This window comes from Oryctolagus cuniculus, chromosome 2, assembly GCF_964237555.1.
Source record: "Oryctolagus cuniculus chromosome 2, mOryCun1.1, whole genome shotgun sequence".
Classification (NCBI taxonomy): domain Eukaryota; kingdom Metazoa; phylum Chordata; class Mammalia; order Lagomorpha; family Leporidae; genus Oryctolagus; species Oryctolagus cuniculus.
This window is the reverse complement of record NC_091433.1, coordinates 5526219-5544685: the sequence shown is the minus strand read 5'-3', so window position 1 is coordinate 5544685 and position 18467 is coordinate 5526219. Positions and strand designations below refer to the sequence as shown.

The window sequence follows — 18467 nt, the reverse complement described above, 5'->3', positions numbered from 1 at the left end:
AATAATAATAATAATAATAATACAAGATTCAGGAGGAAACTTTGGAAGGTAATAGATATGTTTATGGCCTTGATGGTTTCACAGGTATATATGGGTATAAACTCACTGAGACGTATCCAATATATATGGAAAGCTCTAAGTCAGCCACACCTCAATGAAGTAGTGAACCAAAGAATAAGTCAAGATTCTTATCCCAGTGTAGGAGACCCCAGGTGATCTGGGCACTCTCAACTTCATCATTACCTCAGGCCTTACCTTCATCTGTGCTCACCCCACCTCAGGACTGTGCTCTCACTGTCAGGAATCCTTTCTCATAGATAGCCACATGGCATGGTCCCCAGATGTCTACCTGGCATATACCCAAGTATCCACATAGCCCCAGACACGTTCCCAGACACCAACATGATACGTCTGTCTGCAGATATCCCATGACACGTCCACAGATATCCATATGACATGTCCCCAGCTAACACAACATGTCCCCAGATATGTACATGACATACTCCCCCCATTCCTCAAGCCTCTGAGTTCACCACCTAGCTAGAGACCCCTCCTCAGACCTGTCTTATAAATAGTAGCATCTCTATTTTTGGATATTACCAACAGCTATGTCAATAAATGTATTAAAAATGAATCCATACCTGGCACATTCTATGTGCTACATAATAAGCCAATGGATAAAAGGAAGATGGATGTCCTTTTCTAAGCTCGCAGCCACCAAAGCAAACTGGACAGATCTCTATAAAACAGCAAATAGAATGTTCCTATTGAATTAAAGAAACTCAGTCTCTTTATTGAATTTTTTTCCAATGAACTGAATTGATCTCCAATAGATATCATGGTAGTTATGAAAAATGGCCTCTTGGAAAGACCACATCTCATTTCATAGGAAGTTATCAATGTGAATTACAACATAGTCCACCAGGGAGAGACACAAAGGGAACTGGCTGTGTGCAGAAGGGGCCCAGCTCAGCAACAACCCACTCATGTCAGAACACACTCGTTCCTGTTACACCTACATCAATCCCTTCTGAGAGTGGTGCTCCCATGACCTAATTACCTTGCCCTAGACCCCACCTCTTAAAGGGACCACCACCTCATCCTCATCACACTGGGGACCAAGCTTCCAGCACATGGGCCTTGGGGGGACACCCCGAAGCCATGTCCAAATCGTCACAACAGATTTGAGAAACCATCCTATCTGGTTTGTCCTTAGTTCTGTCATCCCTGAAAAAGGAGTTGGATTAAGGAATCTTTGAAAACACTTTTATCTTGAAAATTATTTGATGTCATTGTCTTCTGTTTTTAAAAAAAGGCCTCATGAAAGTGTTGGGCAGGAACTTGAATTAATGAAATTACATACACGAATGTTATAGGGAGTCACACCACATGTCATGAAATCCTTACTCTGCCACTTACCCGTCGGGAGATGGTAAGTGAGAAAGCTGCCTTCCCCACGCCTTGGCTTCTGTATTAACAGAAAGAGGTGAGAAAATGGCAAAACCACACACTGACGTGTTTATCATGATGTTGGGACCTAATAAAATTTCAGTGAATACTGACTGACATTTTCATTGATATTGTTAAAAATGGGACTGATTTTCTTACAAGAGGATGTAAAAATAGTGCTTGGTGACAATTCCCTTGAATTTTCTGTTGTTCTTATGTTTCAGGAAACAGAGCCATGAAGGCAAACAAGGTAGGAGTAACTATTATCACACAGCTGCTACCTTTACTCTGGAAGTACTAGACGTGACAACGTGAAGGCTTAGCTATCACTGGAAAAATACGTCCTGGAAGTTTGCTCATTGTCGCTCCCCCTCTTCGTGGGGGAACGACACAGGACCCTGCGCTGTTCTTTCTGTCTGCTCGGCCCTCCCCGGGTTTGCTGCTGGTTCTTCCCGGGTTGGCTACTGTCCCTTCCACCTCCGTGGAAGGGCAGTTCCCCCTGGCCACATTCCCCACTTCCGCAGGGGAGCGGCACACCGCCGGCCGGCTCTCTCGGGGGCTGCACAGGTGTTCCCTCAGATGTTCCCCTTAGATGTTCCCCTTAGATGTTCCCGGTGCATGCCATCTCTCTCCTCCTTTATAGTCCTCCTCCGCCAATCCCAACTCGGCTGCCCACACGCCGAGTACGCTGCTCTCCTCCAATCAGGAGCAAGTCCTACAGTTTATTGGTTGAACTGGAGGCAGCTGTGCGGAAGCTGTTTACTTCTCTCCCAGCGCCATATTGTGGGAGAGCAGGTGCATAGAATAAGTCTTAATTCCAGTAACTCAGTCCAGTCCGGGCTGCTCCCCACAGTCATGATTTGTGGCTTCAATCTGTAAACTCAGAGATTGTCAAGCATTGTCTCTGCTCAAAGAACAAGTGTAATTCCTGATTCTCTTTCCTTTTGCAGGCTCCTTTACTGCCTCCTCGGTAAGACTGCAAAATAGTATTTCGTTTTGCTATGTACGTAAGAGATTTGTTGCCAGCACTTGAAAAAAGAGAAACACAAATACTTGACATGGAAAGACGCATATGAGTTGTCCCATGGAGATTAAACAAGCCTTCATTCATTCAGCCATTAAGTCATTCATTCATTCAGTTATCTTTTCAATACCCCTCCACTCATCTCTTCTTCCCGTTTCTCTTCATTCTTTTAGTACAGAAATCTGCCAAACTGTAGGATGTTACACGCTTGGCATCCTGGATTCATATGAGACTGGGATATGCCACATATATATGCATTTATATATGTATATCAATATCAAATAATCAATATTCCAACAATCATTGTCTTTGTACATATATATGGATTTATAATTTATGCCAATATTAAATCATATTATCAACCAATGATCAGTATACACATAGGTACATGTATAGACATAATTTCAGTCAAGGGAGTACGTATATACATGCATGCATACAGGTGTAATGCAGGGGTTTACATTTACTCTGTACATAAGACAGATGTTATGATAGTCACACATGCATATGCACACAGGAGCAACAGATGTGGCTGCTGACACTGAAGAGAGGCAACGCCACCAGTGCTGGTGCCAGGGCACCACCTGCACTCTCTGACAATCACTTCTTCACCTCTCCCCCGACCTCCCCAAGAGAGGCATCTTAAGCCAATGGCTCTGTCTTTTCTCTGTGCATCCCCAGCATCCATCGAAGTGCCTGATACACTTTAAGAATGAATGAGGGTTGGGGCTGGTGCTGTGGCGCAGTGGCGCAGCGGGTTAAAGCCCTGGCCTGAAGCGCTGGCATCCCATATGGGCGCCGGTTCTAGTCTGGCTGCTCCTATTCCAATCCAGCTCTCTGCTATGGCCTGGGATAGCAGAAGATGCCCAAGTCCTTGGGCCTCTGCACCCATGTGGGAGACCCAGAAGAAGCTCCTGGCTCCTGGCTTCGGATCAGCACAGCTCCAGCCGTTGTGGCCATCTGGAGAATGAATCAACTGATGGAAGACCTCTCTCTCTCTCTCTCTCTCTCTCTCTCTCTCTCTCTCTCCCACTCTTCTCTCTGTGTAACTCTGACTTTCAAATAAGCAAAATAAATCTTAAAAAAAAAAAGAATGAATGAGTGAATGGGTGACTAGAATGGGTGAGTGAGGCATTCACTAAATTTCAAACATTTCCGTATTTCTTAGGGGTGTTTTTACAACTGCAGCCTCAGGGTATGGGATAAATGGAAGTTTTGCTATCCTACCTTCCCCAGGCCTCCTCAAACCAGAACAGGTGCAAATGGAAAGGCACGGGCCACTGTACTATGCTGTATGGTACCCTTTAGAAAACAGCCCCAGACCAGGCAACAGACGCAAGGCAGTTATCTGTATGTTTCAAACGGGGACGATGCTAACATTTGGAGCTCCTGAAATGGGCCAGGATGCTCTGTGATGTAGCAAGCATTCCCAAACTGAAGTTTCCAGGCCAGAGCAGGGCACAGCAAGGGTGGGTGGTGTGATGCCAGGCTGTGAGGGCACAGCTGGGCTGCACAGCTTCTCAGTCCCCACTATGATCTTCACACAGGCCCCCTGCCACTCTTCCCAAGAAGTACCAGCCACTGTCCCCTGAGCCGGTGAATCACAGACCTTGTTCTCAACCACACACCTTTCCTGAAGTCCAAGGAGGGCCCAGGTGAGAGATTGGTGATCGCTGGGCATGAAAGGACCTGGTGGGGGGAGGGGTAGCTTGTGAGTAGGGGAGGGGAAGGGAAATCAAACTAGTCTCTTCTCTGGATTGGTTCCCTAATGGGTGGAGGGCTGCTAATTAAACCCAGAGGGAATACCCTCAGAAACCTGCCTTTGGTCCTTCACTCAAAGCTACAGCTTCATTGTAACAAAATGAGTGGTTGAAAGAATTGCTCTCTTGAGGCCTGAGTTCATTATCAAAGAAAATGTTATATAAAAGCATGAGGATATCATATGCGAAAACCTAAGGGGATTCAGAGGATCCCAGCATGAACGGGAGCCCCAGCTGCCCATCACCCAGGCTGCAGAAACATAACCATGCTTGAAAACCCCTGTGTCAAAAACAGCACTGTTGCTGACAAATATTAAAAAGCAACTCTGTACGAAGTGCAGGTGGCAGAGCACCACTCCCGACTATGTGGGGCATTCAGGAGCCAGCTCAAATCACAAAATCTGATGGACTCCAATGACAGTATATTTCCCCCAAAGATCTCAAATTTCCAAAATTTCCTGACTTGGGAAGTCAGACCAGAGGTCAACCCTTCTTTTTTGTTCCTACATAGGTGGGTGATGCTTTATCACAGCAAGCTTAACTCAGCCGGTGGGAACAAGGTCTTACCTAGTAGGAAGGGTTTCTCCTGGACACAGCAGTCAAGCTTTCCCTGCCCAATAGGAAAGATCCTAAAATGCCACTTCCCTGCTTGTCTGGAGCATGTATGTTCATCCTCCACAGCCCCACCCAAACATGGCTCCAGGAAGCTCCTTCCTCTTCCTCCTCCTCTCCCTCTCCTGCGCTTCCTCCTCCCATGGAATGCAGCTCTGTTCCCTCTGCCCCCGCACAGCACCACGGAAGGAACAAGGGTTCTCAAGTCTGCATTTACACTGCCCAGGTGGAAATTTAGATCCCACTTCCTATGAACTAGCAGATTTGGGGCAGGGACCTTGCAATTCCTGCCCCCTGGGAGACACATGGGGTGGTGACAGCTTGGATGAGGGGTGTTACTGGTATGGAGAGCAGAGACCAGGCTGCTGCTAAACATCCCACAGGACACAGAACAACACAGTTAAAGGATGGCTGTTGGCATAGCAGTTCAGCTGAGGTGTCATTTGGAACACTGGCATCCTATATCAGAGCACTTCAGTTTAATCCTGCCTCCACTCCAGCTTCCTGCTAGTGTGCACCCTGGGAGGCAGCAGGTGTTGACTCAAGTGGTTGGATCCCTGCCACCCACATGCAGACCTGAACTGAGCTTCCAGCCCCTGGCTTCAGCCTGGCCCAGCCCTGAGTGTGGCAGGCATGTGGGGAGCAAATCAGCAGTTGAGACCTCACTCTGTCCCTCTGTCTCTAATAAATAAAGTTATGGGTTTAAAAAAAGAGCAATGTCTTATAAAAGAAAGAATGATGAGGCTTAAAAAGGGAACCGCACAGATGTTAAGAAGCTCTGCCTCTGTACTCCCACCATTGTGTTCCTGGGATTCCTGTAGTTATCTATGACTTAATCATTTTAGAAGCTATAAGAACTGTGTTGGATCTCTCCACCCAAAACGCCTCCAGAGAGGACTTACATCTGCTCTCACTGACTCCCTCTGGCAGCCCTGAAAAGAAAATCTGTCTAAAGCTGAAAAGAGTCAAGTGCCTCACCCAGTGGAGGACACAGGGATACTCAGTGAATACTCCCCTACACGCCAGGCAGGAATGCTCAGTAGGGTTCAGGTGCAGAGATGTTAAATAACTCGGTGAAAAGCACAGGGCTAGCATCTGACTTCTGAGGGGGCAAAAACCTGCAAAGCCCAGTCGGAGACGCTGGGAACGCCACCATGGGAAGACAGCTGTGCTTCCCAGTTCATTGCTGGCAGGGCCCCATTGGGTGGGCAGGCTCCACTGCTCATGGCCCAGGTTCCACGTCAACAGCCATGTGAGGTGGCTGCTCTGACAGCAGAAGGAACGGTGGAGAGCTGAGCTCCTGGAGCTGACCCACATGGAACAGGGCTGCTCCTTTGGAGCAGCTGCTCCCTAGGGCACTGTGCAATGACCCCGCCTCCTGCACTTGGAGGCTGTGATTTACATCCAGCAATCAAGGGCCACAATGGCAGGCAGCCGCCAGCTGCAGCCCTTCACAACGGGCCGCCCGCCCCATGGTGCATGCGGGGCCACCATTGTGTTCCTGTCCCATTTGTTTCCGCCAGCTCTGCCATTCTCTTCTTGAAGCTCAGTCTTGGTTTCACAAAACAATTGCTGAGCCAAGGCACGTCAGTTATGGAAAATGCCATTTAAATTATTCATCGACAGCTCAAAACTAGCAGAGAACTTTAAAGTTTGGAGAATGTAGCATTTATGCACCACTATGAAGATTTTTTTATAATACTCACACACTTACTATCTTTTGCTCAGCTCATTTTTTACTTAAACAAATTTACTTAGAAGAGAGGCTTATTTCATTACCATAAATAACTGCAACAAAGATAATTTCAGACCAGGACTTTGAGCCTAGGAGATTTCTATCCATTAAAAGGGAAGGTGAACAAGTATTCAGTTGGTGGTTGGAATACAGGAACCACTGCCTAGAGGCTCTCCTGGAATAAACTAAAGGAGGGGTACAAAGAAATCACTTTCCAATAACATATCCATTGCAATCATGATACCACGGCCCATGCACCTTGAAATCACCCTGTATAACAGAAGAATAACCAACATGTTCAGAGTTTGCACTAGACCGATCTGAAGCCAGGAGCCAGGCGATTCCTCCTGGTCTCCCATGCAGGTGCAGGTGCCCAAAAACCTGGGACATCCTTCACTGCCTTTCCGGGCCACAGCAGAGAACTGGACTGGAAGAGGAGCAACCGGGACCAGAACCCGGTGCCCATATGGAACGCCGGCACCAAAGGCAGAGGATTAACCAAGTGAGCCACGGTGCCAGCCCAACTTATTTGATTTTTATTTTTTATTTATTTATTTATTTATTTTATTTTTTGACAGGCAGAGTGGACAGTGAGCGAGAGAGACAGAGAGAAAGGTCTTCCTTTGCCGTTGGTTCACCCTCCAATGGCCGCCGCGGCCGGCGCGCTGCGGCCGGCGCACCACGCTGATCCGATGGCAGGAGCCAGGAGCCAGGTGCTTTTCCTGGTCTCCCATGGAGTGCAGGGCCCAAGGACTTGGGCCATCCTCCACTGCACTCCCTGGCCACAGCAGAGAGCTGGCCTGGAAGAGGGGCAACCGGGACAGAATCCGGCGCCCCAACCGGGACTAGAACCCGGTGTGCCGGCACCGCAAAGTGGAGGATTAGCCTAGTGAGCCGCGGCGCCGGCTGATTTTTAACTACTTATAATTTTGACAGAGTAGATCTAAATCCTAGTAAACAAAGTTTTCTTAACCAATTTGGCAAATTTAATAAAGTAAATGTATAAATTTGGAAAATTCAACCTATTTTAGACAGTTTAAGTCCTAACAAATGAAACCAAACATACCTTGACTCCCATAACTTAAAAATCACAAATCTAAAAATCAATGATGCATTGACACATTTTAGGTTAGCTTCAATTTAATCTTAAAATTAATTAATACTATGGGTGTTCATTGTACTTCATCGCCTCTCATCGCATTCCTTGATGTTCTCAGTTGCCTAACTAAGGGGTAGGGGGAGTGCAGATGGACTGTCTCAGATGACCTGATGCAAGAAGGCAAAAACTGTGGGGACCCAGAACAGGTGCCTACTGCATGGAGATCTGAGACAGGATGTAGCACGTGAGTGCTGTGTGCTTTTGGAATCAGCTTTCGTGAATCACACAGACCCTTAAACTCTCCATCAACAGACACTGGTGCTGCAGTCTCTGCCTCCAGCAACGCTCAGTGCCATTCTTTCATGATAGGATTGATCGTGCCCCCACTGCCTCCTCACCTGGCTTTAAACACAGTCTCACTGCAGTGTCCACTGAATGCCCAGAGTCTTTATTTGTGTCTCTAGTAATTCTCACAACATCCCTCCAAGGTGAATACTCTTGCTACCATTTTGCAGATGAGAAAAATGAGGTTTGGAGAAGTCAACTGAGGCCGGAGCCGTGGCTCACTAGGCTAATCCTCCACTTTGCGGTGCCGGCACACCGGGTTCTAGTCCCAGTCGGGACGCCGGATTCTGTCCCGGTTGCCCCTCTTCCAGGCCAGCTCTCTGCTATGGCCCGGGAGTGCAGTGGAGGATGGCCCAAGTCCTTGGGCCCTGCACCTGCATGGGAGACCAAGAAAAGCACCTGGCTCCTGGCTTCGGATCAGCGCGATGCACCGGCCATGGCGGCCATTGGAGGGTGAGCCAACAACGGCAAAAGGAAGACCTTTCTCTCTGTCTCTCTCGCTCACTGTCCACTCTGCCTGTCAAAAAAAAAAAAAAAAAATAGAGAAGTCAACTGGCTTATCAATATATCCAAAGCCTTACTGACTCCTGTCCAACATCCAGATGATCAAATTCCATGTTGAGTTCTTTCCCTACCCTTCAGTTTCCTGTTTTGTTTTTTGCTTTGTTTTATTTTTGTTTTTCTGTCCCAGATCTCCTTCCATCATCAGGATGACTTCCTGGGATCACGCTGAGCCTGACAGCTTCAAATACAAAACTTTTCAGATTTTCTCAAAACAAAGCACTACAGGTTTTCAATTAAGTTAATTACAGGTCTGACTCTGCCAATGAAAGCTGACATGGAAGATCAAATGTAAGGAGGGATGGTGATATGATTTAAATTCTCCTAAAAGAAGAGAGGTCACTCATGCCCATTCTATCACCATCTTTATGTTGGTTCAAAAGTTACACTTTTCCTTAGAAAATTATCAGCAACATAATCTGCTTTAGTTTTATAGAACAGTGGTAAGTATCACACTGAACTGCGGGCTGTTGATTTGGCAACGAAAATGTCATCAAAGGTCTGTAAGGACTCGGAATGCTTTTACCTTGTTCACTAGGAACTGCATTTCATGTAACAGCATATTTCTTTCTCTTGTAGACAGATAAGCCTAAAGGACTTAAGTGAGGTGAGTAGCAATTTTGTCCTGAAAAACCAAGAAGGCCATTTTTGTATAAATGCCTACAATGAGCAAAGCTTCTTTTGCTTCAGATACCTTATCACATTTAACATAATGTGAAAAGCTATGCTCAAAATGTTTAAGTATACCTGTTTTGAAGGTGAAGAACTAAACTAAAACAAAGTAATATGCAGAGTTTAAAGATTCTACTTTGTCTCCTTGCTGATTCAGTCTTCACTGGCAAAAAGAGACCAGCCCCATTTCCACATGGAAGACTTCAAGTCTCTACCGATGGCTTCCAATCTGCAGCATTCAAGAAACAAAATGCTGACCACTGTATGGTTCCTTGCTAACTGTTCTTCACAAAAAGACAAGACTGAAGAACATGAGATTTGGAGTCAACAGACCTGGGTTTGAACCCTATTCTGCCACCTACTAGATTTGTGAACTGAAGCAAAAGTCCCCAACCATTTGGGTTTCTGTTTCCTTGGCCATAAAACAAGGAGAGGGACATTTTTTACAAAGTTGTGATAAAGTCAAAGTAAGTGCACAAATGCCCAGGTGTTAATGAAGGCTCAACAAATGGCATGAAAATCAGATAAGGTATAGCTGTCTTAGAGCCCTGTGAGGTTTTTTACTTCCTTATTCCCCAAAGATGAATTCCTTAAGAAGATGGTGGGTCCACCTACCACAGACGGACAGTCAGTCTCTGTCCAATAACAATATGGCCTCCCTCACTGCCACTGGACACTAAGGGATTCAGTTGTTGTCTTCATATTAGACCCACACTCTTACACCTAGACCATGAAGACTGATTTCTATCTTTCCTTCTTTTTCTTCCTCCCTTCCTTATTTGTTGGTTTCATGAGAATGCTGAAGTCAAAAGTCACATTTTTAGCTTGTCACTCAAACCACACATTTATTGCCTCCAGCCTTTCTAGTCCAACAACACTGGTAACTGCTGGTGACGGCCTTGCCTCACCCAACAGTACTAGAGAGCACATCACCAGCTCATGGCCTGGGAGTCGGTGGACTTTTCGGGCTCCACCAGGAAGAAGCAAGCTGAGGGTGATGCTCGGCTGCAGAGAAACCTACACATCCAAGGTGCCCAAGCCCACTCTACTCCTTTCTTCCTGTGTGTCAGGTTTATCTGTCTCAAGTGGTCGGCCACCACTCAGGATGACCTCCAGTCCATAATATAGACCGTTCCATCACCATCAAGCAAGACAGGAATGGAGAGGCAGAGATGACCGTGTGTGTTCACTGTAACTTTGGCTGGCATCCTGCAATAACAAGATCTCATAGAGAAACAGTTTTCCTCCTTATCTTCTGCCAAGACTCTTCCCTTTGCTTGTGTGGTTTAAGATTCCAGATCCTCCCTCCAATACAAAAGCTCATCTCTGTCTCTGCCTCAAATTGAAATGTCAAGTTTATGTCTGAATTAAGTGCTTGTTTAAACTGCATACCGTAGACTCAAATATATTCCAGCAGAAATAATGTGCTACCTGCCCCAATTCTAATCCACATGACACAGCATAGTAAGAAGAGACTCATATCCACATGTCACAGCATAGTTTTCAAATAAAGAAGAGACTCATAGCCTCATTCCATCCTCATAATGCCCTCAAAGAAAAATGAAGCTTCAGAGACATGACAAATTTGCCCCAGTTCCCTCAGCTAGCAGTAAGTAGGGCTAGTCCCTGAAATTCTAAATTTTAGGTCTCACCACAACAATGACCCTGTATCTAAAAATATAGAGACATCTCTGAGCTGAGATAGAGACAGAGAGAAGAGAAGGAAAGGAAGAAGGGAAAGGAATGGAAGGAAGGATGGAGGGGAGAAGGAGGATGGTGAGGGGGAAACCAAGGGAGTCAGGAGAGAGGGAAGGAGAAAAGGAGGCAGGGAGGGAGGAAAGTAGAAAGGAAAGGAGGAAGGAGGGTGGGGAGAAAGAGAGTGGCAGGGAAGGCAATAAAGCAGGCATTACCATTTAATTTGAATATTTTTCTAACAATAGAAAGTTAAAGTGGGAAAGCTATAGAGACTTCACTCTACTTCTCTAATTACATTTGATTTTAAATTCAGAACCCTCCAGCAAAAAGCTGGCTTGGTCTCAATTACACAAAGCAACTGCTCTCCCCACGCAGGAGGGCTTCCCAGCAGCCTCAGCTTTGCCCCCTCTCCTCTGATAAGCCTGAGAGCTGCTGTAGCATCTGATGGAGGACTTTGAACTGCCAGGTTCAAAGTCTGAAGGGAGACGCAGCAGGGAGACTCACAAACCACTCGGTAGAATGGATTCATTACCTTTTACTCAGCCTGTTGATTTGCTGTCCATAATACAACATATGTCCTATTTCCAGAACCCTAAGGGATGCTAAGGTCTTTGAAACAAAAGGTCCTGTCTGTTGGCTGTTTTCAGACAAGACATATGATGCCACACTCAGTAATTCATTCCCAAGGTTTCTTATCTATGAAGCAAATGTGCATCAGGGAGCTGGGTCAAGGGTCTGTTTAGCACAAGACAATTGTGGGAACCTGTGCAAAGGGTGTCACCTCTTTGGACCTCATCTGTTAACCATGGTTTTTAACATTTCTTGAATCTCAGACCCCTTTGAAAATATGACAAAAGTATGATAAACCTTCTTCACCGCAGGAAAAAAGGACATGCACATATTTATAGACAGAAAAAAAAAAAAAAAAAACCACCTTAGCTTTCCATTTCAGCAGTTTCAGAGCCCCCAGCGGGCCATCCTGTGACCTTTTGCGTCCCCCAGGTTTAAGAAGTTCTTATCTACATGATATCTCAGGTCTTCTCTGGTGGATGCAATGTTTGAAAGGGTCTTTGTAAAATAATCTCCAGTGAAATAAACACCTCAGAAAATACTGTTAAGGCTTTTCATCTCTTCAAGAGTAGTATGGCTCAAGGATGCAAGTCCAACAAATATGTAGATTTTCATAAGGATGGATGATCAGAAATTCTACCACTTTTATTGAAGGAAAAATAAAGCAAATGTTTAGGAATATAAATGGCTCTACTAAAAATGTACAATGTGAATATTTTATACTCATTTTTAAAAATACAAATTCTACGATATGAAGAAAAAGTTCATCAGAGCCTCATCATTTTAATATGACCTCTATTAATATTCATTTGTCTACTTTAAATCCTTTTTCTGTATGCACATATATATATAAGAAATATACTAACAGGTTAATGGATCATGACCAAGTTTTTATTCTGAATGTGTTATATAACCTTGAGGCACTCTTACAGCTTAATCTTATTCCAGCCTCTACATAAATCTTAAAATGCCTTTAAAATATTCCAAGAAATGTAGCACCAAAATTAATGACTTAACTTATCTGAGCATAAAGCTGGTTTCTGATGATTTTCTACTACAAGTAAGTATGCACTGATCATCTTTCTACCTGGAACTTGGTCCATATTTCAGGCTGTTTCTTAAAGAAAAAAGAGTCTCATCACAATGGAATTACTGGAATAAGGATATCTGAGGCTCTTGAGAACTCCACAAAGGAATTAAAGCAATTTATAGTCCCCTCAGTAGAATGTGTTCGTGTCCATTATATAACAGAGTGTAACATTTTGGTTTTTATTTTGTCTCTTGGAGAATTATTATTATTTTTAAAGATTTTATCTATTTGAGAGGCAGAGCCACAGACAGTGAGAGGGAGAGACAGAGACAAAGGTCTTCCATCTGCTGGTTTATTCCCCAAATGGCCGCAATGGCCAGAGCTAGGCCAATCTGAACCCAGAAGCCAGGAGCCTCCTCCTGGTCTCCCATGCAGGTGCAGGGGCACAGATGCCTGGGCCATCTTCTACTGCTTTCCCAGGCCTCAGCAGAGAGCTGGATCAGAAGTGGAGCAGCCGGGACCAGAACCAGCACCCACATGGAATGCCAGTGCCTCAGGTGGAGGATTAACCTACTGCGCCACAGTGCTGGCCCCCTAGAGAATTATTTTTCTTAAAAAATCTATAGTAATAAAAATGTTGCCTATTTACAATATCCAAGATTTGGAACCCATTTGGATATCCATCAATGAATGAATGAATAAAGAAAATGGTATATTTACACAGTGAAATATTATTCAGCCATAAAAAAAGAATGTAATACTATTATTCCTGGCAACCTCGATGAACCTGGAGGACATTGTGCTAAGTGAAATAAGACAGGCACAAATAGAAGCATACTGCATATGCTCAGACAAGGAAGCTGAAAAAAATTTATCTGAGTGACATAATGGTGACCAAAGGCTGGAAGGGGGTGGGGGAGAGGTAGAGAAAAGCTCTGCTTAACAGGTGCAAAAATCCAGTCAGATGGGTAATATAAGCTCTAGTGACTATAGTTAACAATATGTTTCTATGCATTTCAAAATAGCTAGAAGCAAAGATTACAGGCATTCCCACACAATGATGTGATAAATATAAAAAGAGATGATTACGCCAAGAACTCTGATTTAATTATTACATGGTGCATACATGTCACCATGTCCCACTGTACCCCACATATATGATATTCACTGTGTATCCATGAAAAATAGAATGCATTTTTTTCCTGTAGCAAGCACATAATTAAATATTGGCAAATCCAAACAAATTACCCAAACTCTTATTATACAACTGCTCTAAAACCAAATATAATGTTATATTAAGTTCTCTCTCACCAAGTCATTCAACTTCTTTTTTGTTTTTAATACAGGTCCTCAGAGCAGAAAAAGGTAAATTGTTTGCTTTTGTTTTCTTGCCTTAATATCAATAGAATAAGTTCTGCTTCTAGATCTATAGTGCTAGTCATCATCAAAAAGGATTAATTGTTCTGAAGTCTGGGGTATATGGTGTGTGTATGTGTGTATTGGCCTGATTAAGATGGATCTAGCACATCATAGTATATTCAAGCATCTTCTATTCTAAGCAGAATGATTTAAATCAGGGGTAGTCATAAGTCTTTCTTTAGCCATGGCAGTCACATTGAAAAAAGAAAAAAAAAAAGTCCCACTGTGAACCCTGCCACTTTAGAAAGACATTGCTGCCCTTCTGCTCCAGAGACACTCTTGATGTTTCTCTACTTTTGATGTCACCACACACACACACATACACACAGATGTCTTCATTCATGCATGCACACATACAAACACATGTGTGTACACTGTTGGTGCCAGTATGCAATCCAGCACTCACTTCACTAGATGGCAGGATGCCAAGAAGGTAGTGCCTCATGTCACCTTTGAGACTCATTTCCCCATTTATTTAGAAGGACAAATTATGCCCATAGTCAAAGACAGCACAGTCCAATCCTGGGTGAGGACTGTAGAGGCCTTCCACCGACCATGGTGTGGTTTTGATCCAGATGCATTTCCTCTGTGAGTTTCAAGTCTGCCTTTCTCCATATATCAAGGAAATTAAACTTGAAGAGGGGCCTAACCTGGGCTTATGGTTTCCCAAGGGTCCCTGATAGAGGAGTGGGTATTTATTGGCAATTCTAAGTTATATGAAAACCACACTATAAGTCATGTCAGGCCTTGGTGATTATCAATGCAACCATGTGACATAAACCATTGTTTATGTTAAGAGGGGCAGACACTCTGGAGGACTATTGATGACAACGACATGCTTTTATGGGATATGCGATTAATGGGCCAGTTGGTGACTCCAATCACATTTCCAGTAATCATAGTCCTTCAATCAAAGGTGGCTAGTTTATGACCAGCCTTGGGACAGAACACAGGGTAAAAACCAAAATTAAGACACCTTGGTGTCTGTATGCTTCCTTAGCTTTATTACTTGCAACCACAATGGGAGGGTGTTTTATGGGATCTCCTATCATTGCATTATTATGTGTCCTTGATCATTATGGATGACTGGTTAAAATCTATCTGTGAAAAGGAAATAAAAACAGTAACACCAATGGCACACGTAATTACTACATAACCCCAGTTTGTATGCTGGCCAGAACTTAGCAAAACTTAATGATCAAGGGAAAAATAATTGAGAAAACATATCCTTGGTTGTAGCCAGGTAGAAACTGTTGGTCTGCATCAGAATGCTGAGAGCTTGCTGGTCACAGGTTGGCTGTGAGAACACAGACAAGCATGGGTCAGCACTGGACATCCCATTCCCTCTATCGTCTTTGGTTTAACTTTCTCCTCATTTTGACCTCAGCTCAGATTCCATCTCTCTACACACACATCACTCTGCACCCCAAATTAGCACTTTATCTTCTTTAGATCACTTAGACAAAGGTACTTCAAAAAATCGATGGCACAGGTTTATTTTGGTGCAAAACAATTTTGAAATGTATGCATAGTTATCCATAACATGCAATTTCCCCACTCATATTCTGAGAAATGCTCACTGAATTGTGGACATGCATATTTTTTTGTGTCCTTCCATTAGAAACAAAGAACTGTGTTTGTCTTCACTGTATGCCCAGATTCTGGAAGAAAACCTGTAGGTCTACCGCTAATAAGTGTCCAGTGATAGGAATGAATGAATGAAAAGGAGGCTAAAAATCTTAAAAAGTATCTGATCTAGAATAATCTCTAAAAAAAACACAACACTTTCCAATGTAATATTCTGTGTTTCTGGGAAGTTTAACCATGTGTTCCAAATTGTAAATATTAAAAGGAATTTTTATAACTTCAGGGAGAGGTTACTTCCAGGAGAGTTGTGGAATATATGGGTTGTTACGGTATATACCGAGCACCAGTTCTCTTGGTGATTACTGGGTGAAATTATCACAGTTCCAGTGGATTTCTAATGGGCCACAGTCACTTTCATTTTGCACTCTGACCAGATTATGTGACTCCCTTTTATAGCGTTTCGTCATCAGGTGACACCTCAATCATCTCAGTTGTCACAAAACCAAGCTATGCAAGAGATCTCACTTGGAATTCCCAGGTAAGGAGCCAAGGGTACCTTAATGGGTCCCAGCTTGGGGGTGAGGCCATTTGCTGTCTCTCACAACGACCACCAGGACTTTCTGGAAAACAGTGAAAACTTCTGACCTTTTGTTTCTGATGTGCTAAGGGCTAAGAAAAACCTGTGCATCCCAGGTGTACAAAATCTATCAATGTTGCTCTTTCTGAAATTCACATGGGGTTGTGTGCTGAGAAGGTGGATGGATTACAGGAATGGAGCATTCGCTGGGCAGAATTCGCTGGAATGGATGTGAGTCAGTTGTGCAGGGGAGGTTTTTGTTACTAACTAATCTTAGCTAATGACCTCACTACAACTTGCAGCTACATCTGAACATCATTTTATATAGTCAGAGGTTAAAAACTCCATGACACCAGTAAGTACCTGCTTGATCAAGAGTCAACCAACTGAAGACTTAAATCCAAGGCTCAGGCAGGTGACTCATGCACCAAAGTCATAGTAAATGAGTGGTGGCTTCCTTAAAACAAAATCCAGGGCCTCCAAAATTAGTGCCATAAGGCCCTCATGATCCCATTCTGGACAAGGCCCCACCTCAGTTAAGGGCACTCTACCCTCACACCCTGCACAGAGGTCTCATCGGATGCCTTCCAGCTACCACCCTCTGGCTCAATGCAGAACACGGCCACAGGCTATCCCTCTGCCTATAAAACTTCCCCCATACGTGATCCTCTCCATTCTCTCCCTTCATGAAAAATTCCTTTTTATCCATCAGACACCAGCTTCCAACCACACTGAATTCAGGAATTAGTTCTGGCCTGTTCTCCAAGTGAGAAAAGTGAGGTCCCGAGAGGCAGAGCCCTTCACCATTGAAGTCAAGTCCAGCTTCGAAACCCAAGCCCTCTTCAGTGACCCATGCTGACTACAGTGACTTGATTCTAAACATCTAGCCCACGAGTCCTAGCCCTCCCTGGTGCCTGCCCATGGCCAAGATGCTGCCTTGTATTCATTCAGTGAACATGTCCTGGGAACATAACTGTGCTTGTGTGGCAAAGACCAGTGGTAGGCAGGATCCACTGGAGTCTCCATCACCAGGGAACCATGTGACTTAGGCAATGCCACCCTCTTGCATGGGAACTTTGGATCAAAACCAGGAATGTTACAAGAACTCAATAAACATCAGCTGTCATTAATAAAGCCCGGTCCTGGGCTTCAAGGACATCACAAATATCTCCCCATTCCTGACCCCTCTCCCTCTTAGTGTTAATACTATTTTGCAATTTCAGTACCTGTTCTCTTTGACCACTGGGTATTAGGACCATGGCTTCATAAGTCTTACTGTTCTGTTCCCTGTTTGAGGCCTAATCTGCTACAAATTGTGGCCCCTTCCACAACATGCCATGTCTAAATGGAATTTTCTAAAAGGAAAAAAAATCATCATATTGATAATGAGCTTCTCAGTTAATACCTGTGGTAGCCACTGGACGTGGTTTGGGCTTGTTGTGTTTGTTCATTTAATTTACTGAACAAACTCCCCTCGTTTCTCTTCCTCTCTTAACTCATTCCTTATTCTAAAACCTCTTCTGACCTCTACATGCTGCTATTCCTCTGAGTTTATCTAGGGTCTTTTTTCTCTCTAAAGGCCTGGGGAATTTTATCTATCCTCAAGATCAATTGTCAGCTGTATGTTGATAATTCCAAAATCTCCACCTTCTTCCCAAACCACTTCTCTCAGCTCCAGACCTAAATATTCAAAGGCCCAGTCGGCTGTTTCCCTTGGGTGGGTCACAAGCTTCATAAACTCATAATGTTGAAAATGCAACTCTTCGTTTCTACTCCCAATCACAAAACAATGTAAGACTGCAAGATATTTCACTCTAGTAAGCTCTCTTTGCCATTGTCACTCCTCAGATCTAATCCATATATAACCCCCCAAATTCTACCTCAGAAACATGTCTTGAGTCTATCCATTTCCCTCCCAGCTCTCAGCAAACACCAGCCACCATCAATTCTTGCCCCATCTACCCCAATAGGCTCCTAATAATACTGATCATGTCCATGCCTTACCTTCCACTCATGAGGATCTGTTTCTGTCTCCTGCAGAATGGACCACGTTTTCTTGCCTCTGAGGCTTGGTAGATACTGCTCCATACACCTGCACCACACTCTCACCCCTTTCACCTTTTCAGGGGTCAGCTCAGTTAGCATTTCATCCATGAAGACTTTCCTGAGAACCAAAGCAAACTTGTACAGATTAAGTGACCTTTTACTCCCACCAAAACTTAAGGCATGCACACTTTCACCATGGCATTTATCCCACATCATGATTGAGGTACGTCTTCCCTCATAAAACAAACCTTCCTCATGGCAAAGGCCATGTATTATTCATTTTATG

At 44.1% G+C, this 18467-nt stretch overlaps 1 protein-coding gene across 1 annotated transcript in view; it reads left to right on the top strand.

The window, feature by feature from the left end:
* Nucleotides 1–18467, top strand: part of CLNK (cytokine dependent hematopoietic cell linker) — a 181269-nt gene that overhangs the window by 137588 nt on the left and 25214 nt on the right. Inside the window, exons 9-14 of the mRNA XM_070069585.1 lie at nt 1674–1699; nt 2400–2419; nt 4021–4128; nt 9165–9192; nt 13899–13917; nt 16015–16096. Coding sequence (XP_069925686.1) covers nt 1674–1699; nt 2400–2419; nt 4021–4128; nt 9165–9192; nt 13899–13917; nt 16015–16096 — 283 coding nt within the window. The remainder of the gene's footprint in view (nt 1–1673; nt 1700–2399; nt 2420–4020; nt 4129–9164; nt 9193–13898; nt 13918–16014; nt 16097–18467) is intronic.